General features: G+C 39.1%; 1 protein-coding gene across 4 annotated transcripts in view; it reads left to right on the top strand.

The window, feature by feature from the left end:
- The first annotated feature begins 914 nt into the window (after positions 1 to 914).
- Positions 915 to 26,045, top strand: part of fam49al (family with sequence similarity 49 member A, like) — a 36,452-nt gene continuing 11,321 nt past the window's right edge. The window contains exons 1-5 of one of the 4 annotated variants that reach the window (XM_067425194.1): positions 915 to 1,249; positions 5,857 to 5,899; positions 14,706 to 14,798; positions 20,462 to 20,542; positions 24,792 to 24,913. In XM_067425194.1, the coding sequence (XP_067281295.1) occupies positions 20,473 to 20,542; positions 24,792 to 24,913 (192 nt within the window). In that variant the 5' untranslated portion in view covers positions 915 to 1,249; positions 5,857 to 5,899; positions 14,706 to 14,798; positions 20,462 to 20,472. Of the gene's footprint in view, positions 1,250 to 5,856; positions 5,900 to 14,705; positions 14,799 to 15,608; positions 15,838 to 20,461; positions 20,543 to 20,961; positions 21,042 to 24,791; positions 24,914 to 26,045 lie in introns of those variants that run through there. The other 3 variants (XM_067425193.1, XM_067425191.1, XM_067425192.1) reach the window with 3 other exon arrangements.

Below are 26,045 nucleotides of genomic sequence, written 5' to 3'. Positions count from 1 at the left end.
ACACCTGGTATTTTAATCCGTCTCTTTTGTCCTCTTTCAACCACTTCTGTCCTGATTTCTTCAAGGGGAGGGTCTATGGGTGGGCAAATGTCTGGGATTTTTCACATCTTTCGATCTAATTGACAAAATTAACAATTTACACATGAATGCGTCTGAGACGATGGAAAAACAAGGAGAGCGGCAGCTTTCATTTGCACTGACAGCCTCAAGACCAGAGCAAACATCATGCTTTGTACGTCTTTCGTATTTAAACCAAACTTGGGTCTTCAGCCAAAAAAGTTTAGGTCCCGGCTCGGGCTGTCTGGATAGCGTGCTTTCCACAAAGTTACGCATTAGATCAGTACGCGGTCTTTTGCGCTGTTCAAATTGGATCACATGAGCGTCTACACTATGAAAGCAATCTGGTAGAATGCGTTTTCAACTGCATGCGTCTGGCAGTGGTCGAACGTGGACAAGCTCAAAAAGTTTTAGACACATTTTTGAATTCAATATGCATTTTACATCTTCATACCTTCCCTGATGTCCAATACTAGTCTACATGGTTGAACGTCTTTATCTATACAATAGTTGTTTGAATCGCGTGACGACCAAAAACAATAGGTATTACACGCTTAGACGTGCCTCATTTAACCTTCCCCATAAGCACAGCGACTCATCACCTTTTCGGAGGGGCCACGTCCATGTCACCCACCAACACAAACACACACACACCTGCTGTTGTAGCCTGAAGGAGAAGGGTTAATTCCCCTCGCCGTTATATACACAAACAAATAGCACTCGTTCAAACCATCCGCTCGCATACTCGCATACACCCCCCCCCCCCCCCCCCAGCAGTCAGTTGTTAGTTAGGGGGAGGGGGTGTGAAGGGGAGAGGCTAGCGGAGGTCTTTGTGAGAGAAAGAGAGAGAGAGGAACAGAGCGTTCCATTTCTCATAGATGAGCAGCTGCTAGGCAGGACTGTCTTGAAAGCAGAGAGACAGTGAGAGAGACCATTTGGTGCCTGAACGCGAGCGAGGGAGGGGGCGAGAGAGACGCACACACTCAGCGTGAGCTTGTGGTTTAAGCAGACACTAGCCGTGCGTTTAGGGAAACCCACAGTCTCAGCTCCCTGGGATAAAGGAGTGTTGTTTCTGGCCCTGCTCTTTTTCCCCTTTTCATTCTTTTATTTTACTCCCTCCATCCTTTCTCTTCTTCCTTTTGCCTGCGGAAAGAGCTGGACCACTGTTTTCTCCCTGAAACACGCCGAGCCGGTAAGCGGGCACGCTAACTATTTCTGTTTCCTGCTTTTTTGTGTCAGTATCTTTTTCTGCTTCATTCGCCCTCATTGCTTGGGTAGAGAGAGATGCTGTTGATGTGCATGATACCTAGGTGATGCTGTGCCGGCATCCGTCGCAGCCGGCTTATACTGGGACTGGGTGCGGAAGAAGGAGGGATTGGAGGAGAGGGAAGGGAAAGGGGTGTTCTACTTTTTCAGCCCCACGATCGGTCAACTGGGGCTCGTCCTCTTTCACTGCAGCACATGGCAGAATACACACATTGACACACACAGCACTCCAGTTGTATTACACATACGTGTCCTGTAAAACGAAGCGTCTGCTTTAGTATGACTAATTAACGCACCTTTTAGCCCAATCAATTGTAATCCTCTGATATTAACTAAGTCCAGTGGTGCATAAGGAGGTGTTATGGGTGGATGTTCTCGTTGATCAACCCTTTTGTGGACATAGAAGCGTTTTCCCTTAGGGGAAAAGTGGTCTTCATAGAAATGACATTTTATTCCCCGGTGACATTTGCAGAGGCATTTGTTGTAAACGACTAACCACACAGGGCTAATTAGGTTGCATGAGGTTGTATGCGTGTACGCTTGTGCATTGTTATAGCTAAAAACATGTAGCATATGAACGGCTGAGAGAAATAAATGAAAACATGAATGGAGAGATGAACCACTCCTTTTTTTGACTCTTTCTCGTTCTCATGAGCGGGATATGGGAGAGGAAATGCACACCTGAGGGGGGGTGGGGGGATGTGTGAATGAAGCCCTAAAACATGGAGTCTGGTCATACATGTCCGGATATGAATGCTTTCGGTTGTAAAAGACCCCGACGTGTCAGGAAAAAAAAAATCATGTTAGGTATCTTCAAGATCTGTTGTTTCTATTCAGTGCCAATTGAAGAAATTGAATCATTCAAAATGTGATGTGTAATCTCCTCAAAATGAACCGGATCACCGTTAAAATGCAGTTGAGAGCTAAATATAAATGCATATGTGCATATTGTGAAGGTATGTATTTTATGAATACTGGAAGTGCTCTTTAAACCAAAAAAAAGTTCTGAATATTTTCATTAAATTACAATATATACCTCATTAGTTAGTGACAGTACCAGATACACATCAAGATGTCAGTTTAGCAAAAAATATATGCTTTACCCTTATATGAAATCAATCTGAGGCTGTAAATGTATTTACTTGTCTGTTGCTAGGACACTCCCTTTGAACATTTTATACGAGGCATCTGATTGGCTGTAGCCAATGATGCAAGTTTCTCACCCCAAATCTTTCCCCTTCGCCCATGGAAACATGCCTGTCTGCATTTCTTCCTTTCCTTCGCTCTACCTCCATGTCATAGTTCGTCTGAACCTTGTCTCATCCTGCATCCCTCTATCCCTTCTTTGTTTCAATCCGACTAGATGGATACTGGAATGCTACAGAGCTGATCGTTTCCTCTTTGTTGTATTCTTATTTCAGAAAATTGTATTTAAAAAGCCTGCTGTCAGTAAGAAAGAAAAGCATCAAAGCTCAATACAGTAGTAGCAGTTAATTCTCAGCGTTCTGCTCTCTGCTAATGTGTGATTTCGGCCCCTGTGCTGGTGGCAAAGACTCTGACCCCCACCTTCATATGAGCATTATATATGAGCTACTGTAAGTGGGTCAGTGTTGAAAGTGTGGCATGTCATGTGCGTCTCAGGGAAGTGGCCTAAAGCTGGACCGTCATAGAGCGTGGGAATCAAGAGAGAAGGGGGGCTGAATTGTCTTTGCTAACCTTGGCACAATCTTCCACCATATCCACTGCAGCTTGACCCATGCATTCATTATAATGCATATGTATCAAGCTCGTAGGCTGAATATCGTGTAGAATACCAAGACCTTCCTTTTGTCTAACACTCTGTTGTATAAGACCTAACCTGAAACCTTTAGCATAAATGTTTCAATACTGAAATGGTTAAGAGTAGCTTTACTTACCAAACTGAATAGCAAAATGACTGTTATCAAACAGGTTTTCCCAAAAGGCTGGTTCACACCAAGAACTTTCTTTTGTATTACTTGAGGGACTGACTACAGTCCTGAAATTGGGAACTTTGTCCACAATAAGAGACCACAATAAGAAATGTCACCCTGGACTATAAAACTTAAAGGGTTAGTTCACCCAAAAATGAAATTGATGTCATTAATGACTCACCCTAATGTCGTTCCACACCCATAAGACCTCCGCTCATCTTCAGAACACAGTTTAAGATATTTTATATTTAGTCCGAGAGTGTATGGAAGTGTATGCACACTATACTGTCCATGTCCAGAAAGGAAATAAAAACATAATCAAAGTAATCCATATGTGACATCAGTTGGTTAATTAGAATCTCTTAGCATCGAAAATACATTTTGGTCCAAAAATAACAAAAACTACGACTTTATTCAGCATTGTCTTCTCTTCCGCGTTTGTTTTCAAACCTCAAATAAAGATTCAAACGGTCATGAATCAGTGTATTGATTCATGATTCGGATCACGTGCCAAACTGCTTAAATCACGTGACATTGGTGATCCGAATCATGAATCAATACACTGAATCATGACCGTTTGAATCTTTATTTGAGGTTTGAAAACAAACAAAGACAAGGTTGAATAAAGTCATAGTTTTTGTTATTTTTGGACCAAAATGTATTTTCAATGCTTCAAGAGATTCTAATTAACTAACTGATGTCACATATGGACTACTTTGATGATGTTTTTATTCCCTTTCTGGACATGGACAGTTTAGTGTGCACACACTTAGATACGCTCTCGGACTAAATATTAAATATCTTAAACTGTGTTCTGAAGATGAGCGGAGGTCTTAAGGGTGTGGAACAACATTAGGGTGAGTCTTTAATGACCTCTATTTCATTTTTGATTTTAGATGAGCGGAGGTCTTACGGGTGTGGAACGCCATTAGGGTCACTAACCCTGCAACATGATCTTTACTTAATATCCGAATGATTTTTAGCATTTAAAAAAAAAAATCGATAATTTTGGCCCATGCAATGTATTGTTTGCTATTGTCACAAATATACCCATGCAACTTATGACTGGTTTTGTGGTCCAGGGTCACAAATATAAAATGTGACTGCCGTTTAAAAAAACAACAACATTTGCACAGCCATCGTGCGGGAAAATTACCAACCAAAGCACTCGTATAGGTATTATTCTGCTGATGATGACTAGATGGAGCAAAGGAACCAGTGTGGACCACATCAAAAGTTATTAAATACAGCTACACCAGCCAGGACTTCATCTAGACACTGGATAATAACATCTTTCTTTAACATGCCAGATCCAAAAAAAAAAAATTAGTCCAATAAAGGGAAATAAACTAGTCACTACTTAAGGACATTTATTTTAGTATTAAAAGTGATTTTTACCTATTAGCCTGTTATTCAGTTATTTAACAGACAGAATAGGTCCTGTAGAGTAAATTACATTGTATCACTTGAACCTGAGCAAACTGAGTGCAAGGCACAATTAACAAAGCATTGGCAGCAAATATGTTTCCAACTAATATAAATTGTACATAGAATAAGAGTAATATCTCTCACACATGTACCAAAAAATCACATCTGTCCTGCAACAGAGCAATAGCCAGGTGGTCACCCTATAAGGGATGATTTACCCTTATATATAGTTCCAAATTTGTATGACTTTCAAAACAAGATGTTTTGAAGAATATTAGGGTCCTAGCAACAGCAGCTCCCATTGACTTTCATTGTATGGACAAAAAAAACTTTTTTTTTAAATCATCGTTGTGCATCTGTGAAGTTATATATGATTTAAAAGGAACACCTTGCTAAGCAATCTTTAATCTTTAGCTTAGTGCCATTAATCTTCATGAAGATGATGACATCTTTCATGAGAGGCCTAATGGATTAACTTGGAAACCGCAATAAAACGCAAGGCTAATTTTAAACATCCTGATAATACTAATGTATCAAATCAAACTAAATCCATACAATTGATAACCTGTGCGCTATCAAAATGCTGGATTCATGTCTACACCGCTAACTTCACAGTTCAACAGACATTTCTAATAAAAAGACGAGGGAATACAGAGCCATTCTGAAGTGTAAAGGCACACATGCTATTTTGTATGGGTTTTTATTCCTGCCTGATCCTGTTAAAGTCCCACTATACTTTCACTTTAATGACTTTAATGACTTACAGGAATAATATCACAAATTTTGCCAATGGATCTCATGGCATATTAATGAAGTTTTAAAAAGGAAGCTTAAAAATGTGTCTCGCTAAACGAGGTCAGGCTCTTTATCAAACTTTCTTTAACGCTTATAATTAATTGAAAGAATGTGCAACTTCATTTACCCTCAATGTGTTCAACTGTGAGGAACGTAATTGTGATTGATTTTGCCGTTTTCGAGATCAGTGTCTCGCTTCAAGTGCATGTTGGCACTAATCCTTCAAATAAATTAAGCTCTATTTTCTTACATACATATAAAAACGTAGCTATACATGTGCATCGCTTAGTCAAAGGAAATGGTTACAGATACTATATTAGGTCATGGTGACCTATGTCCAAATTTTGATTTCCTACAGGCCTGAGGCGAGAGCAATGGCTGAGACAGCGCTATGTGAGACGGTATGTCTATTTGCACCCATAGCATGTAGGTTAGACACTTTACACTGATGCAGACTCATAGTTCTCTTTCAGTAGGACAATAATGAATCTAGATAACAGAGGATAGTCTCAGGAACTTTTTATGCTTTTGCATGCACTTTATGATCAGTGCATCACCACCTTCGGGAATATGAGAGTTGCAGAGGTATCTACTGTAGGTCTAACCTCAGTGTCCATTGTCCTAATCATTAACATGCTGTTATGGAAACATCCTGCATGCACTTTAATACTAAACTGATTAAGTGTAGCTTTAACTATCTAGCTTCACTTACCAAACAGAATAGCAAAAAAAGGTTTTCCCAAAAGGCTGGTTCAACACTATTTAAGACAGAGACTTTTTTTGGCAGACAGGCTCTAAGGGGCAAAGGCAAAGTGAGTGATGGTAGAGCTGATATCCAGTTTCTCATCTCCTCTTATCTGTCTATCTGCCCTGCAAAATCCGAGCAGCGAGAAAAGGGAAGTTGCTGCCAAACTTCCCACCAAACGCTTTGATGAGCAATCAGAAGCTTGAGGAGCAAGTTAACACAAACCCAAATATCCTCGCTCCAAGTTTTTAAACTGGGTCATATTGAAATTTCCATTAGTTATGGTCATAAGAAGCCTCCTTATCACACAGTGCATCCAAAACATTTGAATGGTTAATATTATTTATTTATTCAATGAAAAGTTGTTTTTAAAATACATTCAAAAATAACATTAATATAAAAAATTTATATTATATTATATATTATATTATATTATATTTTATATATATATATATATATATATATATATATATATATATATATATATATATATATATATATATATATATTATTTAAACTGATTTAAAATTAATACAAAGTAAAGAAAAGACAAGAAACAAAACAATATTAATGTTAATATAAATATTAATCTGATGGGTTTGATTTTCAGGACATTTATACAACTTTTATCCCAATGTGTGTACTTACAGTGTTCCAAATATTTCCTAGAATGTTTAAATCCAAAGAAACCAGGACATTGACTGTGTCCATGCGTTAACTATCAATGACATCATACCAGCGTACAACCCTTGATTTCTGGTTTTATTTTGTAGAAACCATGGAAACACCAAAGACGATTTAATATATTATGTGTTTTATTAGACAGGTGATTAACTGTTTGGAAACATTCATCGGCAGAAAAAAAAGTCACTGATAAGCCCCTTTCACACTGCACGTCGGACCCGGAATATTCCCGGAACATTGCCGGGTCACCTTTTGTGTGAAAGCAACCACGTCCCGGAATTGATTACCGAATTCGACCCGGGTCGGGGACCTAGTAACATTGCAGTATTCGACCCGGGACGAGCGCTGTGTGAACAAAAGCCAAAACTAATGCCGCAACGTGTACGTAGTTATCGTGCGACTTCTAGAGCTTGTTTTTTCAATAACACAACCCTGCAGTGCCAGAAGAGCTAGTCGGTGTTTTAAACGCAGAGAGTGTTCGTATACAAAAGAAAACAAAAATTAAACAAGCAGAAATGTGCGCAAACTGGACACAAGTCGAGACCACGGAGCTCCTTACTATCCGCGCTGAAGCTGATATCGCTCGCCATTATACGTCACATCAGGATGTCACGTGTCAACTCGATCCGTGACCGTTACGGGTTTTGTGTGAAAGCGCACATATTACGGTTTTTCGCGGGCAGTGAGAATGGACCAAATCTAGCGGCCCGGGAACAAATGCCGGGTCGCATTATCCGTGTATTTGCCGGAATTGCAGTGTGAAAGGGGCTTTATATAGCTCAACAGTTTCTTGATTTACTGCAAGTACCATGCTTTACCATGCCTGATATTGATCTTACTGCATTTTGCAACAAGTGTCTCATAGTAGCTGCGGAGCGATGATAGAATAGCACTGCGTTACCCCACATACGCATGAGAAGCGGCCGTCTGCGACATAATAAAAGCTCCACTGCTCCAAAAGCCTCGTTCCGCTCCAGCGGCTTTCAGCCTCACCCTCCCTCATACTACAGTAACATTAAAAAATCAACAAAAAAGACAACAACTCCCATGATTCCACAAAATCAAGCTACTCCTTTGTTTTGTAAAAGCGACCTCTAGCGGAGAAAATTACATGTTGTGCCTTTAAAGCAAAGTCATCTGATAATCACTGCTTTAGGATTCATATTTCTCCCCAAGCTCTTTTGAATATTGCAAAGACGTTTAGACAAAGTTAATTGTGGCTACCCTGCTAATTTTAGCTATTTACCAGGATATTATTGGATGCTGATGTTCAGGATGGGTTGCTAGGGTGCTGATGTCCCACCAAGACCAGACCGACCAGCATAAACCAGCTTGGACCATCGGAAAATCATGTTGGTATTTTCCATATGGTTCTGAACTAAGACATCAAGCCTTATGGGCACTTTAATCCAAGGAGATTGCAAGTGTTCTTGCTATATTTAGCGCCTGGTTTTGCTCCCTGACCTTGAGCAGGTGTGTTCAACCCGGGGAGTAAGAAGAAAAAAGAAATGGGTAAAACAGACTTAAACTGGCAGACAGACGTTGTTTGCTTGATGAGCTGCCAGAATGGCTCAATCACACCAACAGCAGTGACGATGTGTAAGGGTCTTTTGTTTACATGTCACAAAGGGTGAAGACAGTGATATCAATGCATGGGGCACGTGCCTGTGTTTAAATGTGCTGGCCATTTTCTTAATGATGATTTCCAGTGTTTTGCTGTCAAACATCCTACAAAGGGGATGTTCTGTATTTTTTTCAGGGAAGAATTTGGCTATTCTGGATCTGGATATTGCTGCTGTATTTCTATTAAGAGGACAATGAAGCAAAACAATGAAATCAAAAATCCATTTATCCATTCCTGCCTGTTCGCTTGATGTTAGCTCATTGTTTTGCATTATGTTTTGCTAATCAGGCTCTAAAAATGCAATTCATTGGTAAATTCCAAAATCTGAAAAGATTCATTTTGCTCTATAATTAAATTCCGGTCATCAAAAGGAATGAGCAAAAAGATGAGAGATCCTCTGCGATCGAGACTTTTGTCTCCTGTCAGCCCTTGAGCAAAGGCACACAATGCAAATTTGCAATTGCCCTCCGTGCTGTTCTCTGGTCTCAGCCTTTTTTCTTCCAGCGCCGTGGATGGAGAGAGCGTGGGGGAGGGGTTGGCGGTTGAGAATTGTTCCCCTCTTTCTCTCTCCTCTTTCCAGTTACTGCACTAGCGTGTTTTGCTGTTCTCCAATATTGACGTAGGTGACAAGGGGCCGATGATGGCCGAGCATCCTCAACTATGTCAGCTGTAGCATTGGATTTCCATTCATTCGCTTCATTCGGCCCTGCCGCTGCCATCTCCCATCCAGCCCAGAGGCAACCCACTGTCAATACCCATTTCTCTTTGAGGACCCGTCGTGCTAGGCTAATGCTATCTCCACACACTCTACAAGCTATAATGATGCCCATTAAAAAGTTGGACATGTCATAGACAGTAAGGGAGAGGAATAAGCACAGTGAAAGAAAGGAGAAATCATCACTACTATTATTCCCTGACTTCCCTTGGGGAAAATTAGTAGACTTTAGCATACATTTGAAAAGAATACTTGCGGAATTAATACACTTTCAAAAAAATATACTTGAGTGAGAGTGTGTACTTTGGATACTTGTAATTAGCTGAAAATGTTTTGACCCACTTACATGTGACTTTACATGTAATGTCAATGTAATGGTCAAATATGGTTGAAGTGGACAGCTGAATGTACTGACAAGCAGTTATAAACTAACTAAATTGAATTGTACTGAAACTTATGTATCATGTATTTAAATATACAGTATTTATAATATCACATTTGTAATGTAGTTGCAGTTTAGCATATTTAAAATGTATTGACATAAAATGTAATATCAATACACAAAGTTCCAGAACTTTACATGTACTTTAGTACGTAGGTTAACACATCAAAATAAGAAGTTTTACGATCTCTTTATGGGTGTTTTGAAGCGTCAAAGTGGTCGTTTCGTAGCTGTCAATAAAGGGACAGAAAGCTTCATTAATATATCTTCATTTGTGTTGCAAAGCTGAAGAAAAGTCTTTTATGGGTTTGGAACGAGGCTGAATAAATGGTGACAGAATAAAAAATTTTGCCTGTACTGTTTGCTTTTTACGATAAAACTATTAATTTAACATTATTTATAAAAAAGTGCACTTAAGTGTGTTAAAAAAAACTGTAATGAAAAAAGCTTACTTTTAAAGTAGACTTAAGTGGCCTTTTTGTTTCCTTATCTGCAAGTACATTCTTTTTTAAATATACTTAAGATCTAAAGTACATAGTAATATTATATACAAGTAATATTATATACATATGCATATTAAGCAATTTTTTTAATGTTTCTCTGCCTGAGAAAATAAGGTAGCAATTACAAAATATGGTGAATTTAGGTCAATTGCATCATGTTTTCACATTCCTGTCAAAAAGTGCAATTTTACTGAATTTAACAAAACCTGACAATAAAAAATGACAAGATGTTTGCCATTTGCATACACTTTCATTCCTCTTTGAAACAAATACATGCTGAAAGTGCTTCTGTGTTTTAAGTATAATGATTCACTTTTGATAATATCAGGTAGAATAACGTGGGCTAGTTTCTTTAAATCATAAAAATCATAAATAAGTGATGTGCCTCTCTAAGGCCCTGTCCACACGGAGACGCGTTTAGCTGTAAACGTATAAATTTTGTACCGTATCAGCGTTTCGTCCACACGGATCCGGCGTTTTAGAAGCATGCATCCGATATTTTCCGAAACCGGGTCCCAAAGCGGATAAATCTGAAAACTATCATCTTCCGTTTTCGTGTGTACAGCGATTCCGTATATTTTCTGAAACGGTGATGTCATCACACTACGTCCAGCACGGTGAAAGAGTTGAGAGATACAACTACGGGCAGTGGGCATGCGCACATCAATATCGCGCCATTTAATTAACGTATCTGCATTATTGTAAGGGTATGTTTTGGGTCGGGGTAGGTGTAGGCATTAATAAAACACATCTGTTAAGTAGCAAATGTATTTATTGTTATTTTAATGTGAGATTTTGCCTCACCTCCGACCACTGCTATACCCATAGACAGTAAAAGAAATGGACACAGCGACCCCATTGACGTCTACGGCGAAATAATGAAGTCAACCTAGGGGCACTTACTTCCTGATGGCTGAGCGAACTGCGCAGGCTCAGACTGAGCTTGACGGCTTAGATGTGACGTGAGCCTCCTGTCTGACAGCTGTGAGTCTTCTAGTAGATGTGGAAAGCGAAATCTGAATCACGTTGTTTAAATATTTTCTCCCGTTGCTTTTGGCTCACTATGGGCTTCTCCCCATTCTTCCCCCTTGACTTTATCAGACTAGTCTCCAGGACATGTCTCCACGTCCCCCCGCCTGCCTCATAGACAGTAAAAGATTGCCTGGGAGTGTCTCCTCAGGTCTATACGGTAATTTCTCAACTGTGCGACAGGGTCGCGTTGGTTATGACGCAATCGTTAGCCTATTTTTACAAAAACAGCTTCTGCGGGGCGATAGTGTAAGATACAAGGTAATGGAGCCTTTTATACATTGTCGTGTTTCTTTAGAAATAAACAATGGACAAATGGAGTCTTTAAACGTCTCAGATGTAAAGTTATTCACTGTCAAAGTGACTCAAAAATGAATGGGAGTCAATGGGATGCTAACAGCAGGTGATGGCTTGGTTAGCAATGGCAGCCCCTATGGGTGGAATGCTTTCCGAGCGCTAGATTACCCCCTTGGCTATACCCCTGCTAGCCACAACTCTTCTTCTCCGTTTTTAGTGTATTTCTGTGGCAGAATTACAGCGCCACACACTGGCCTGGCATGCAAACTACATCGTTTTTAGTCGGTTTTTGTAATCTCGTGTGGACGCAGATATTTCTTGAAACGAGGGGAAAAAAAGATCGGATTGGGAAAGCGCTGGCTTCGTGTGGACAGGGCCTAAAGGTAAATTCTGATCAAACAGATGGCTAATTCAAGGTTGATCATGTGCAGGCTTTGAGGCTTTTACTCTAGTTTGACTCTTAATTTGCAAACATTCCACATATTTCATTCCTATTCATATCAAGCCTGAATGTTTGTTGTGATAAAAAAAAAGGTTTCTATGAACCTAGTCACATATTTACGTGTATTCATTTGGTAGACGCTTTTATCCAAATTGACTTACAAATCAGGAACAAAAGTAATTCACCATAACAGCTTAAAATATTTCAGTTCACAATGCCAGACCAGTGTGTTTTTATGTACATATTGTGCAAACTGAACCTTTAGGGGTTCAACAGCTTATCACTGGGGCAGTATCCTTAAAAGGGATTCATTTGCACTATGTTTACCCCTAAAAATTTCATAATAGAACATTAAGGGTACATATTACTACCCCTAAAAGGTACTAATATGCAGTGTAGAGCATTGAGATTTCCAGTGAATTGGTGACCCTAAAGCAGAGGTTTATTTTCACAACAGTGCTCTGTTAAACAGCGTCAAGTCTATTCTCACTAATTTCTGCTTCAAAAACTGAAAATAAAGGTGACATCGGTGCAAATGGAGTTATAAATGGGCTTTAAATGGGCTAAAAAAAACGTTATGAGCCTTCTGTAAAGACTGCATGCAGAAGAGAACATCTGTTCCAGTTTCTCAGAGAGCTCTTTATTGTAATGCAGGTCCTTTAGATTAAGTCCTTTTGAAGTTACTTTGACCTGACACAGCATTGTTAGGATGTTGCTGGCCAGAGTTCAGAGGTCAGAGTTCATTAAAAAATTCTTGACCTTGTGTTTTGATCACTGTGACATGAACATCAGTCAGACCTACATAGTACAAATCATTAAAACTTTATCCTCTGAGATTTAAACACTCTTTTTCTTCTGGGGGTGGACAGGTTTGATCTATGCACTAGGTATGGTCTTAAAGACATTTCTTGGTCTCAAGTGACCCCGGGTGACCCTGTCCTCAGCACGGTCATTAAGCATGAAGTCCCTTAATGCTGCAGTGAATTCAATTGCAGGTCATATAACGCTGGACTACCTGCAGGTCATGTAATGCTGGAATATCCGCTGGTCATATACCGCTGGACTACCTGCAGGTCATATTACGCTGGTCATATACCGCTGGACTATCCGCTGGTCATATACCGCTGGACTATGCGCTGGTCATATACTGCTGAATCTTCACAGCATGCATCCAGCACGGTTTTTAAAGATTACTACACTGTAAGTATATAACAATATTGTTGGTTTAACTTAAAAATAAGTAACCTGGTTGCCTTAAAATGTTGAGTTTATTGAAATTAAAAATTTGAGTTGATACAACTAAAGAAATTGGTTTAATAAAGAAACTAAAAATATTATTGTATCTGAACCACATAAATAATGTGATAAATCATGAACATAGCACAATTTGGCAACTGCTTCATCACAAATAAAACACCCACAATTACCCAATATGCTTACAAATTATTTTAATAATATTTAACTAAAGGTTTTTAATTTTCCAAAATGTTCATTGTATTAACTACATTTTTTAATTCCAACACTGTAAAAAAATATTTAAAAAAAAAAGTTACCTGGTTGCCTGGTTGAGTTAATTGAAATTAAAATTTTGAGTTAGTACAATGAACATTTTTTGAGATTCGACAACCTTTATTAAAATATTATTAAAAGATTTTGTAAGCATGTTGGGTAATTGTGAGTGTTTTATTTCTGAAGATGCAGTGAAACATGCCAAATAGTGCTATTTTCACGATTTATCCATTTTTTTATGTGGTTCAGATACAATAATATTTTGAGTTTCTATTTATTAAACAAATTTCCTTCATTGTATCAACTCAAAGTTTTAATTTCAATAAACTCACAATTTTAAGGCAACCAGGTTACTTACTTTTTTAAGTTAAACCAACAAAACCAAGCAAAAAAATTTACAGTGAATGAACTAAAAATTAAGGCAACCAGGTAACTTATTTACAGTGTCTTGTTTTTTTTTGTGTTTTTTTACAGTGTAGCTACTATTATACTGTATACTACTATAGAAAAACAAATGGTTATACATTAAAAAGTTTGAATATTTGAACAGAATATTTTCATTATCAGTGTCTTTTTTTAAAAGGTAAAGTTTCATTTTATTGCTTGAGTCAATGACACCTATTTATAATTGTCTCTGAATATTAAGCTGACATAGGGGTAAAAAAGTAGTATTTCAACAATTTTAAGTTTCACACTTCACCTTTAAACAGTAGAACAGACTCTGATTCAGCTTACATCATGTCGGTGTGGCAAATGATCCCCGGATGTTATCCTAGAAGAAGTATCAGATCAGTCATAAAGCCACTGCAGTGAGCAGATCGCTTTGTGTGCTGCATGATGCACAATATGCTGCACACTGCCTCAGATTTATGAGGGACATTGCCGCATAATGCATAGAGCTAACCATTTACGTGGCTCCTTATTTGGAGGGTTCTACTGGGGTGGGCGCGTGTGTTTTTGCTGGATGTAATGATAGATTGGTGGCAGGCCATGCCACTCAAGAAATGAATGACATTGTGACCTGTCGAACATATCCAATCAATCCCTCCCCAGAGGTTTATCACTTTATTGTCTGCCAGAGTGACTGCTTTAAAATAAGCCTCTGTATGTAAGCACAGCAAAAGACCTACAATATATGACCGTGTCATATTGTTCACATTCCGAGCCTTTTCTCTAAGTTCAACCAATCTGTCTTTATTTCTCTTTGTTTCCCTCAGGTAGCGGAGGCTGATGCACTGATACTGCAGGAGAAACATACAGGCTCTCATTTGATGCAGTGAAGTGCTCCGTGAGGAAAATCGCAAGCAAAGGTATGGACCAAAAAACAATGCGGCCCTATTCGTCAAGCCATATGGCAGCATGTGTGATAGAAGGCAAAACACAAAACGAAAAACACCGAAGTCTCTGAAAGCAGTTGCATTCTGTCTGCCCACTTTGTGATGTCGCAGATTTTCTTATCGGTTTCAGCACAAACAGCAGAGTCACAACTCCAATCAAAAATAGCCTATGAACAGATGCCATGCAGAAACATTTATAGACCGTAGTTTCCTCCTTTGAAGCAGTGCTTTTTTAGTACAGTTCATCTCTTAACATTCAGAAATGAAATTTGAGACAAAAGCTTTACTGTTAAAGTTATGCAACATCCTGGATGTGATATTTCAATAAATATGTATTTCTCTGGTCAGATCTGGACTACAGCAGATCAGAATTTTTTTCTGATCTTCCACACCAGGGTCACTTCCTTACAACGAAGTACACTGGGGTTCTGTTCTCAATATTTAGTTCTACAAAGTCTAGCGAATTTCCTTTCTTTTTTAGCCCAAACTCAAATTTTAATATCATACCATTCATTTCGAACCAGAAAATGGTCATTTCTCTTACTGCAGAACACAAGACAACTGTGCAGAGGAGATGTTTGTACACAGGAAACTGCAGCTAGAGAGTTCAAGCCATCATTTAACCGTTTCACTGGTATAAGCCACCCTTTTGCTAACCTCTCACCATATCAAAACCAAACGAACACATCCAGTGGCATCACAGAGAAACGGTTTAACCAGGCTCTTAAAATAAGCCCTGCCTTTAAATAGCAGTCAGAAAAAGAGAAGTGTGAAAAGAGCAGAGCGATGTTGAACGCAGAGCTGCGGAGGGGACCGTTGGTGAGGCTGAGAGGGTTCCTGTGGGGCTGTACGGCACCAACCGCATTAAGACGGACTCGTCGCAGCTGGGCTCAGGGACGGCACTGGAGTACAGGGCAGGAAGAGACTGAGGCAGGAGTGGGGAAACAGAGAGGACTAGCTCAGGGAGGCTTTAAGGGAAGTTGGAAGGAGGAAGACAAACATTTGTTGGCTGGTAAGTAATGGACAGTCATATATGTCAAGCTGTAGGTTTTTTTGTTTTTGTCACAGGTTGAAAATTTCCTGAGCGAGAGCTTTGGTTAGACAGAATTAAACTGAGGTTTACTATAGATAGATAGATAGATAGATAGATAGATAGATAGATAGATAGATAGATAGATAGATAGATAGATAGATAGATAGATAGATAGATAGATAGATAGATAGATAGATAGATAGATAGATAGACAGATAGACAGACAGACAGACAGACAGACAGACAGACAGACAGACAGACAGACAGACAGACAGACAGACACTCAGGTGAAGTCTTCTAGTAGACTGTTCTATACTTTAGACTTGGATTTGCCTGGTAGTTTATGAAAGCCTCAGATAGAGTACAGACGGTAGAGGCGATGTGGTCCAGCCATGGAAACAGGGCTCTACTAGCGGTTGCCAGGAGACAGGCAGAAGGGGGGTATACTGCCTCTTAAGTGATAAACAGGCTGAGAGGAGCCATCTTTGCCTTGTGTGCCATAGGCAATGGATGAGGCTTGATATGAAAATTATAAGGCGAAATATGAAACAGTCCGATTCTAATTTCAAACACTGCCAATTTGCACATTTGTGTCTTTTGGGAAATGGCATGATATGTTTGTGCTATTTCCAATGCCATGATAATCCCGCTATTTGATTTCTTGAATATTTCCAGATAGCATTGTGACCAGAATTATTTCTCTCAAGCAAGCTATTAGCAAATGAAGCTGTAACATTTGGTGTCCATTCCCAACCGCAATTGATATTAAGCATATGCAAATTGAACAAACTGAACAAACAGAACAGTTATGCTGATGGTACAACATAATGTTCTAACCAAATGCAATGTAATAAAGCAATAAGTGAAATCAGTAGAGTTTTTGTCCTCTACCGTGGCCTCATGGGATAGTAAAGTGTCCATCATATGCACGCTTCAGAATCTTGCTGGAAGTAGTAGGTCATCTAGGTATACTTTTTGCTTAGTTTTTTATGAGTACTGAGAATTCAGACATACTTCTTTTGTTACATACTGTTTTCGTCTACTATATAGTACAGAACTATTTCAGAAGCAGCCAATGTGTGGAGAACGGAAGTGTAGAGTTACTTCATTACTCAATAACTCCTGACAGACACCAAATTGGCGATAAGGATTAGGGTTTTCTTTTTCACTATTGACTGCGGATTTTTGAAAATTATCTATGGATTATTGATGCCATAGGGGATGCCTGGCCAGACGAAAGACGAAGGGTTGTACTTCTTCGATGCCTCGGTACAGAGGGACAATGGATTTTCTATTCGTTGCCTAAGACAGGTACATGGTATGCAGAGGGTGCATCGAAGCCTACTTTGTTGCAAAAGCTGACATTGTAGCTGAATGCCACACCTTCCGAAAATTCTGGGAGGCACCTCACAAAACGAGTGCTTCTTGTTTCATGTGATTTTGGTGCCAGGACTTTTACTAGAAACTGATCTTACACTGGACAGAACTGTTGCCGATCAGGCTAAATCCATTTCAAATGAACGCAAAGCTACAGCCCTTACAAGCAGTGGAGCAAACAGTAAAATGCATGAAAAAAATGGAGAAACCATCAAATGCCCCTTTTAATTCTGCTCAGGTGAGGAAGAGGAATTCATGCTTACGCTGTTGATCGGAGGCACACTTAGCTAACGCTGGAGGTGTAAAAAGATTGGACATTACGCTAAACTGTGCCACACAACGCAATCAAATACACGCAAGGCCCACGAAATTGAATTGACTTCTGACTCACAGACTTGTGTGGTGGATTTGGTGGTTGACAGATACCTATCCTACTCTACAGCACTTATGCATGGCATTTCAGTAACGTTGTGTTGTCGCAACCTACAGCCAGGTTGTGACCTATTCAAAAGCCCAAATTCCAGTGTTCGGGTTTTTGTCAGCAAATGTTTCCCTACATGACAACTCAGTTCTTGCTGTTCTTCATTGTGGACAAAGGGACGCCACTCATGGGGAGGGACCTAATGCCTGCACTGTGTGTGAGGATTGAAAACAGTCAAGTCCTGTCTCCTATTGCCCTTCATGTGCCTACTTCTCCTCTTGCCAGTCTCGCAGTGCACTGTTGCAGAGTCATTGGAGTTTGGATGTGCTAAAAACTTGTTAATGCTTACTACCAAGTGCCGCTGCATAAGGACAGCCATGATCTCACTGCCTTTTTTACTCACACAACGGACTTTTCCATTCTGGTTAAGGATTGGCTTCAGCGCCTGAAGCGTTTCAGAAGATGGTGACCATCATCCTGACTGGCTTGTCAGGGGTTGAAAATGACCTGGACAACATTATCATCCATGGGCGTGACATTCCCTATGCATGACAAAGCAATTCAAGTAGTCTCACAACGACTAGAACTGCTGCCGGCTTGCAGCTCAATAAAGACATGTGTTGTTTCTGGCAAACCATCCTGCTGTTCTTAGGTCACACTCTTTTAGCAGATGGTCTTCTTCCAGACGGGTGTACAGACCTCTCTCAATGCCCCAGCAACCTTCTTCTACTTTGCGCTCCTTACTTGGACTTATGTCGTAGTACAGTAAGTTTATAATTTCTGATTAGCGCACTGGAACCACCATTGTAGCTCCAGTGCGCATGCCTACAAGATCCAAATGGATCCAGCTGGTCAAAAGAGGCGGAACAAAGTTTGGCCAAAGTAAATGGACTGCTAGCAAACAGCTCTGATTTGGCCTTATTCGACCCGAAACTACACACAATTGTCTCCACAGATTCTGAATATGGTCCTGGACTTTCTCAGGTCAGCCAGGATGGCATTGAACAAACTGTGGCCTTTGCATCACGTAGGCTGTCTTCTGCTGAGTGTAAATATGGAAAAGGAAGCGCTAGCACGCGTGTGGGCCATTGAGAGATGGCGTACGTATCCGTGCGGATGCCGTTTCACTCTACGTGCAGATCATCAGGCACTGACAACCCTGCTTACCACTAAAGGTGTTGGCTCCACATGCTGCAACTGGTACTTCACCCTTTCAGCACCTCAACGGCAGGCAAATGTGCACAAAGCTTTTTATTTTGCCATCTGCTCCTGTGCACTCACCAACTGACATGACGAAGAGTTACACGACTGCAACACAAAATGAAAAAGTACACTCATGCTAAGCTGGGCGCTCGTCCTCCTTGTTTTCAAGAGGGGATAAAGTGAGGGTAGAGAACCCTCTGCATGTTCTTAAGGGACACAAAGTTGAATTATCCTTTCACGGTTGCCAAAAGTCTTGGGGTGGGTAAATATGTTCTAAGTAATGGAAAGACAAGGAATTCTTCCCATCTCACTGCATTTGCATACATACCAACAACTCTGGCTGACACTGCTCACTATATACACACTCATACCACTAGACCTAAACCTGAGGTACAAAAGCCTATAGCGGGTTAAAGGACGTGTAAGAAAGATTGTGGCCAAAACTGGTACTGCAGTTTATTCCCTCTCCCCCTACCCCCTGACTTGAGGTTGCCAGATTGGCTGCAGGATCCAGAAACGTTTGTAGCTGCAGCTGTGGTAACTAGAGCAGAGCTGGCAATCCGGATGCAGAAACACTACTGACTTTGTGATTGGTTGATAGGTAGGGGGAAGCTTCAGGCCAAAACATATCAATGTCAACATCAACATCAGTTGAGGGCTGCAACAACAACTTTTAAATGACAATATCTTGGCCAGACTACTGTTGTCAGTGATATAAGTATTTGAAATTAACATGATTTCGTAATGTCTAGTGACATATCAGGGCCATTTTATGATTCATTGAAATACATTTCTTACATAGAGTTCCTTTAAATAACTTTGTAAAGGCACTCGCATATTACAAGACAATCTGGACAATCTTTGGTCCCAAATCCTAGTCTATCATGTTTATCTCACATTTTCAATATATGATACAATGTTGTAAAAATCTTTTAGTGTGGGCCAGCCTTAGATATGATGTGCTGTTCTGGATCTGTGTGGGTGTGTTTGCATTGGAGCTGCAACTCTGATGTTCTATTCTGTTCTTTAAAAAAAAAAAGGGAAAATGGTTCGTAAGTGAATTGCATTCTGACTGGAAGAATAGGAAGCCCGAACTGATGTGTAACAATGTAGTAATGTGTGGAGGAAGTGGCGAGTAAACAAGATAGATGAGGTTTCGCTACTCCTGTCTCGTGACAGAAAAGATAAATATCTCTGAATTCATGCATTACGTTTTTGACACAGCTAACACATTCATACCACACATATTCATACTATATGGAAGATATTTTTTAGCGGTCGTGAAGTAATTAATTATTGAAAATAAGTACATACAAACTCAAGAGTATTCATTTAAAAAATCAACTTATTTCTGTCCACACAACAAACATTACACCAAAGTTATATCCCTTAACGTTTTGTCAAAAAGATTATTTTGATAATGCTGACACAAACAGCTTTTTCGTTACTAATTTCCAGCATTTCACAATACACATTCGGGCCTTGTACTCATCCAGTGTTTATACAGTGAAAATTCACACACTAAGAGTCTAGGATTCTTGCTATTGAATATCATCTAGGTTGTATTTCTTTGTACTGTATGTATTTGTCTTCCTTGCCCAGGTTTGCCGGCCATGGGGAACCTCATTAAAGTCCTTGGCAAGGATTTAGAGAACTGTCCTCATTTTTTCCTGGATTTTGAAAGTAAGTGTTTCGCTGGTGTACAGTGTGTGTGCAGATGTGTATGTGTGTTATTGGAGATGGAGGTATAAGGGTTGGAGCAGGTATAAACACATCCGCTAGGTAGATTAAGACTTTTGTTTTTGGAAACTATTTATTTTTGCTATCTTAATGCGGAAACCAACCAAAATGTCATTCATTTCCCTTCATGTATAGTAAGGGAGCAGAAAGAAAGAGTCTCAGTGTGATCCGTGTGACCATGTCAACATCACCCAAGAATCTCCCGTGTCCGGAGCGACATCGAAAGTCCATACCAAACCCTATACGCCAGACCCCCTCATCCCCAGACTCCACGCACATTCGCACGAACACACACCCAACACCAGAGACACGTCTGCCACACCTCCCATGACCCACACGCTTCTCCCTTCTCTCTGTTCCAGGGGGATCATGGGACATCTCCTGAAACTGCTAGCTTGCACCGAACTTGAGCATGGCCCAATAGTTTTCCTTGACTTTGAACGTGAGACCATCAGCTTCTTATGTTTTGAGTTTGCTTTTCTTTCCCTTTTCATCACAGTTCCTCCTCCTTCGCTGTCCTCTACATTTTCACTTCCTTGTCTCCGCCATCCCTCTGTTTGTGCATCAATGCTTGGCATTCAATGCAAGGGTTTTCCGGTGACCCCAATTTGACGTGCCTTTTTTTTTTGCGCTCATCTCCAGGTCGTCCGTGATCCGCTGAACTAAAGGTCGTCGTACGAATGCCACGCTTTTTATAGCAGTTAGAGTGGGATGGAAATAATCACATAACACTTAACTTATCTCCTCTTTTTGGCTCCAAACTTGGTGCCATAATCTGTTCCTGTATGGTCTTGTGCATCTGAATGTATGTGTGTAAGTGTGTTAATGCATTATTAACCAGTCTGAGGATTTAAGGAAGTGGGAATGGAAGCTGCCTTTTGAAAGGGGAGCCTCAATTTCCTTGTTCTCTGATGTCGTGTTCCCTTTTAACCCTTACCTAAGCACTTCTCCCCCTCCTGAGTAATCCTTTCTTTTATGACACCTCTAACAGCTACATGCCTAACATCTCCTTTTTATGGAGGAAATAAAACACCTCTCCTTAAAGTGTAAGAACCTGGAAGACTTAGAGCGGTTGTTGTCCAGTCTATAACATGAAATATAGGCTGTCCTTCCTCTGAAGAATATTTAAATTGGCAGGATATGTTCTTAAAGTGAAGCCATGCAAAATAATGTATTTGCTTGTAATTCATAGGGTTAATGACACAACTTCATTTTGTTCCAAATCTATTGATTAATTTACTTAAATCCACCTCTTCTATGATGGACATGTGTTTTGATATTTATTTGTAGGGCTTAAAGTGAAAAATGTCTCAGTGGTGTAAATGACCTGAGATAAGAAAAAAAGTCACATTAAAAGGATGGAATTTTTAAATAATAATAATTAGGCATCTTTAATTATTCATTAAAAAGGAATGAAGCTATTTTATTTGAAAATATTTCATATTATTTATAAAATATCATATAAATATTATATATTATAATTGATTTAAACAACATGAATGCCAAATTGTTTTTATTGTTTTATTATTTTATTAAACAACAAAAAATTATATTGCATCAACCACCCCTGTAGACTCATAACTTGGCATTCATAAAATTTTTATATAATTTTTAAAAATATATAAAATATATAAAAAAATTATTTGAATGTGTACACTTGCATGCATTAAGGGGTACGGAAAATAGGTTAAAAAAATCAATGCAGTTTCAGAGGCTCTGCACAATCCCAGATGAGGAATAGGGTCTTATCTAGCAAAACAATCAGTCATTTACAAAAAAAATTTTAATTAAATGAATATACATTTTAACTTAAATTGCTCATCTTGCGCTGCTCGACGTGCCAAGGATTGCGCAATCACGTCGGCTCGGAAAGGTCACACCAGACGTAGGCAGAAGCATAGATCTGTGGGCAGAAGTACCGCCCAGGCGAATGTGCAAGGACTAATTTAAACACCCTTTACCAAAAAACACTCCATTTTTTAAACTTCAAAACCCTCCAACATCGTTTTAGCTTTTTTTGTTGTCGCTAAAGGACGTTTGTATTAGTCTTCGCATTAGCGCTTAGTAAACATGGGGGCTGTACTTCTGCCTACGCATAACGTTTTCGCGCTATCCTTGGCACGTCGCAGAGCAGCGCAATATGAGCCATTTAGGTTAAAATGTATATTCAATTTGAGGGTTTTTTTATGACCGATGGTTTCGCTAGATAGCCTCTGAAGCCCTTCGAAGTGCTTTGAAACTGCATTGATTTGGACCTTCAAAATTTGGGTTGCCGTGGAAGGCTATGATGGGGTGAAAAATCCTGGAATGTTTTCCTCAAAAAATGTCATTTCTTTTTCACTGAAGAAAGACATGCACATCTTAGATGAGATGGTGGTGAGTAAAATATCAGCAAATTTTCATTTTTAAGTGAACTAATCCTTTAAATGAAAACATGGTTGAAAATGCTATAAATGTTTTAACACAAAAACGCACAGCTTGACGATTCTTACTTCTCATTGACCCTATAAGCAGGATCCACCAAATACAAAGTAGTAATCACGTTGAATACCTAAAGAAAACATCTGGACAACAGCCGCTCTTCCTGATCTAGACTTTTTGAATATGTGACAGTGAAACAATGATCACCTCTGTTACACTGCACTGGTTTACATTCCCTTAGTTCTAAAATGAGGTTACTGTGCCACTAATGGCATTCATAATTCAATAATATTTCAAACGCAAGACACAAAAGCATAGACATAGGCTTTGAGCTCAAGAACAGATCAGTTTTACTGAATTGCTCGTACATCTGACGAACCAAAAGGTCTAGTTAAAGTGTGCAAAGGGGGAAGCAAACATTACAGTACTGCTGCAGCACTGATGTTAGTCTTCACACACTCTGTTCTTTGAAGATCACAGGCAGGATGAGCAAGCAGACCCAGAGGTGACATGATTGGGAGGAGCCACTGGCAATTACACTGAAGTGGTGTGTGTGTGTTTGTTTGCACTGAAGTGTGTTTGCTCAGCTGATAGCACAAACATCTGTGTGTGTATTCATTCAAACGGAGTCAGAAAGACAGGGGAAATGCATTAAAGGACCTCTTATAGGGGTAAATGCTTCCATATACATTACAGCCCCTCCGTTTGGATGCGGTATGAAGGAGTGCACTTTTAAATTAGACTCTGCTTCACGTGGATCACATATCGTACGGAGGCTTGCGGAGGCTAAGAAATCTGATCTAGCAGACCTAATGAAGGCACCTTTCTGCAGTTTTTACACTGCGTACACTCTTAAAAATAAGGTTATTTACTGCCATCTATGATTCCATGAAGAACCTTTAAATTTTTTTTATGGAAAACATGTTTTTTTTAAAGAATTGTTCACAGAAAGGTTCTTTGGAGGAACAAAAAATGGTTCTTCTATGGCATTACTGTGAAAAACCAAAGCTTGCATTGGAAGCTTTATTTTTAAGAGTATATATAGAAAAGAAAAAAAACGAAATAAAGCTAAGTAGAGCGGTCCTCCACCTAAATTGACATCCACCGGGGGCAATATTCTGTAGGACATTTGTTTGCCTTTGCTTTCCCGCCTTCTATCTTCGGCTTATTAATCAAATGTCTGTGACGCTCGCTGTGTTAGAAGCTGACACGACTCTTTAAACCCATCCTAGCCTCGCCAGCAACCTCACATGGAGCCGCTTCATTGGCCGTGGCGTTTCGTTGACACTTCCCACTAGAGCTGTTAATATCAAGCCCAACAAATCCTAACACGCACCGAGTCACCGACACAACCTAAATCCTTCTCATGTACTTCAGACTCACAATAACGCCATCATTATTACCAGATTAATCCATGTGGATTTATGGTTCCTATCTTTCAAAGCCCGTTGGAAAGAGCTTTCCCTTCAGGGTGCCAAAAAAGATGTTAATTCAATGCTAGCTCCATATTAAGTCACACCATGAAGCTTTATTTCAATTAACTGTCCAGTTTTCAGTTGTAACCCTCACTTGACTGGTTCAGTTGATCCAATCCAGTTGATCCAAAACATAACTTTTACCCATCAGGACTGGAAGAAATGATATCAGTATGACAGTGTGACAGAGGTGATATATCTAACTTGGGTAGGCCGAGCGAGGAATTGAGAAAGTCATATGCCCAAACGATACACCCATCACATTCTGACCGACTCCATCTGTCTTCTGCCCACAGATGCTCAGCCCACAGAGGCCGAGACAGCCGTGTGGAACCAGGTTAGTGCCGTGCTGGAAGAGGCCCATGGGATACTGGCGGAGTTACAGTCTTATAATGGAGCAGGACAAGAAATAAGAGAGGTTGGCTTATGACTCAAATTTTTTACATTTTCTGAAAAAGATTAGTGGCGCTTACCTGTGCAAAACTACAGTGTTCTAAGTGCTTGCTTGCTCACACAAGTAAAAAAAATAAAACAAAAAAAGCCCATCTATTTCTGGAATCTAATCTTTTATCATACTCCAGGCTAATAATGTAAGCATAAAAATCTGCATGATTTGAATTACCATGCATGCACGGTACAATTGATGTTAGGCAGAGTTTTAATTGGTTTAAACTGGCAAATCTATTGCAAATCACTAATGAAAATTTTGATGAATGTTTCCATTTTATTTATTTAAAAATATATACACTACCGTTGGAAAGTTTGGGGTCTGTAAAAATGTTCATGTTTCTGAAAGAAGTCTCTTATGCTAATCAATGCTATATTATCAAAAATATGTTTTAAACATTATAATTTACTAAAATAACTTATAATTTTAATATATTTTAAAATGTAATTTACTCCTATGCTGAAATTTCAGCAGACATTACTCCGGTTCTCAGTGTTAAATGATCCTCCAGAAACTATAACTTGCTGTAACTATAAATTAAATATTAAAATGTATAGTTACTAAATATTTTTATTATTTTGATTTTTATGAATGTTGAAAACAGTATTACTATAATTAATATATAATATAACAGAGTTTGTGACATTTTTATATCACTTTTGATCAGTAAAAAATGCATCTTTGCTGAATAAAGTATTTCTTTGAAAACATTTTGAATCCCCAATTTTTGGCAACATCTATAATAATATTATCTATATTAATATTATCTATAATAAGGTTTCGTTAGTTAACATTACTGCCTACTTTAGTTATGAACTAAGAATAAACAACATTTCTACAGCATTTATTAATCATAGTTAATGTTAATGTCAGCTATTACTAATATATTATTAACATAAACGTTGTATTTGTTAACATTAGTTAACGCATATGAACTAACAATAAATGACTAATTTTATTAACCAACATGAACAAAGATTAATAAATACTGTAACAAACATATTGCTCATTGTTAGTTATGATAGTTAATACATTAATGTTAAAATTGAGACCTTATTGTAAAGTTTTACCCCTTTTGTGTTTTGTCAATTCAACTAGTTAT

Source organism: Pseudorasbora parva, chromosome 19, assembly GCF_024679245.1.
Source record: "Pseudorasbora parva isolate DD20220531a chromosome 19, ASM2467924v1, whole genome shotgun sequence".
NCBI classification, from domain to species: domain Eukaryota; kingdom Metazoa; phylum Chordata; class Actinopteri; order Cypriniformes; family Gobionidae; genus Pseudorasbora; species Pseudorasbora parva.
The sequence above is the reverse complement of the archived record's forward strand: the minus strand, read 5'-3'. Positions and strand labels throughout refer to the sequence as shown.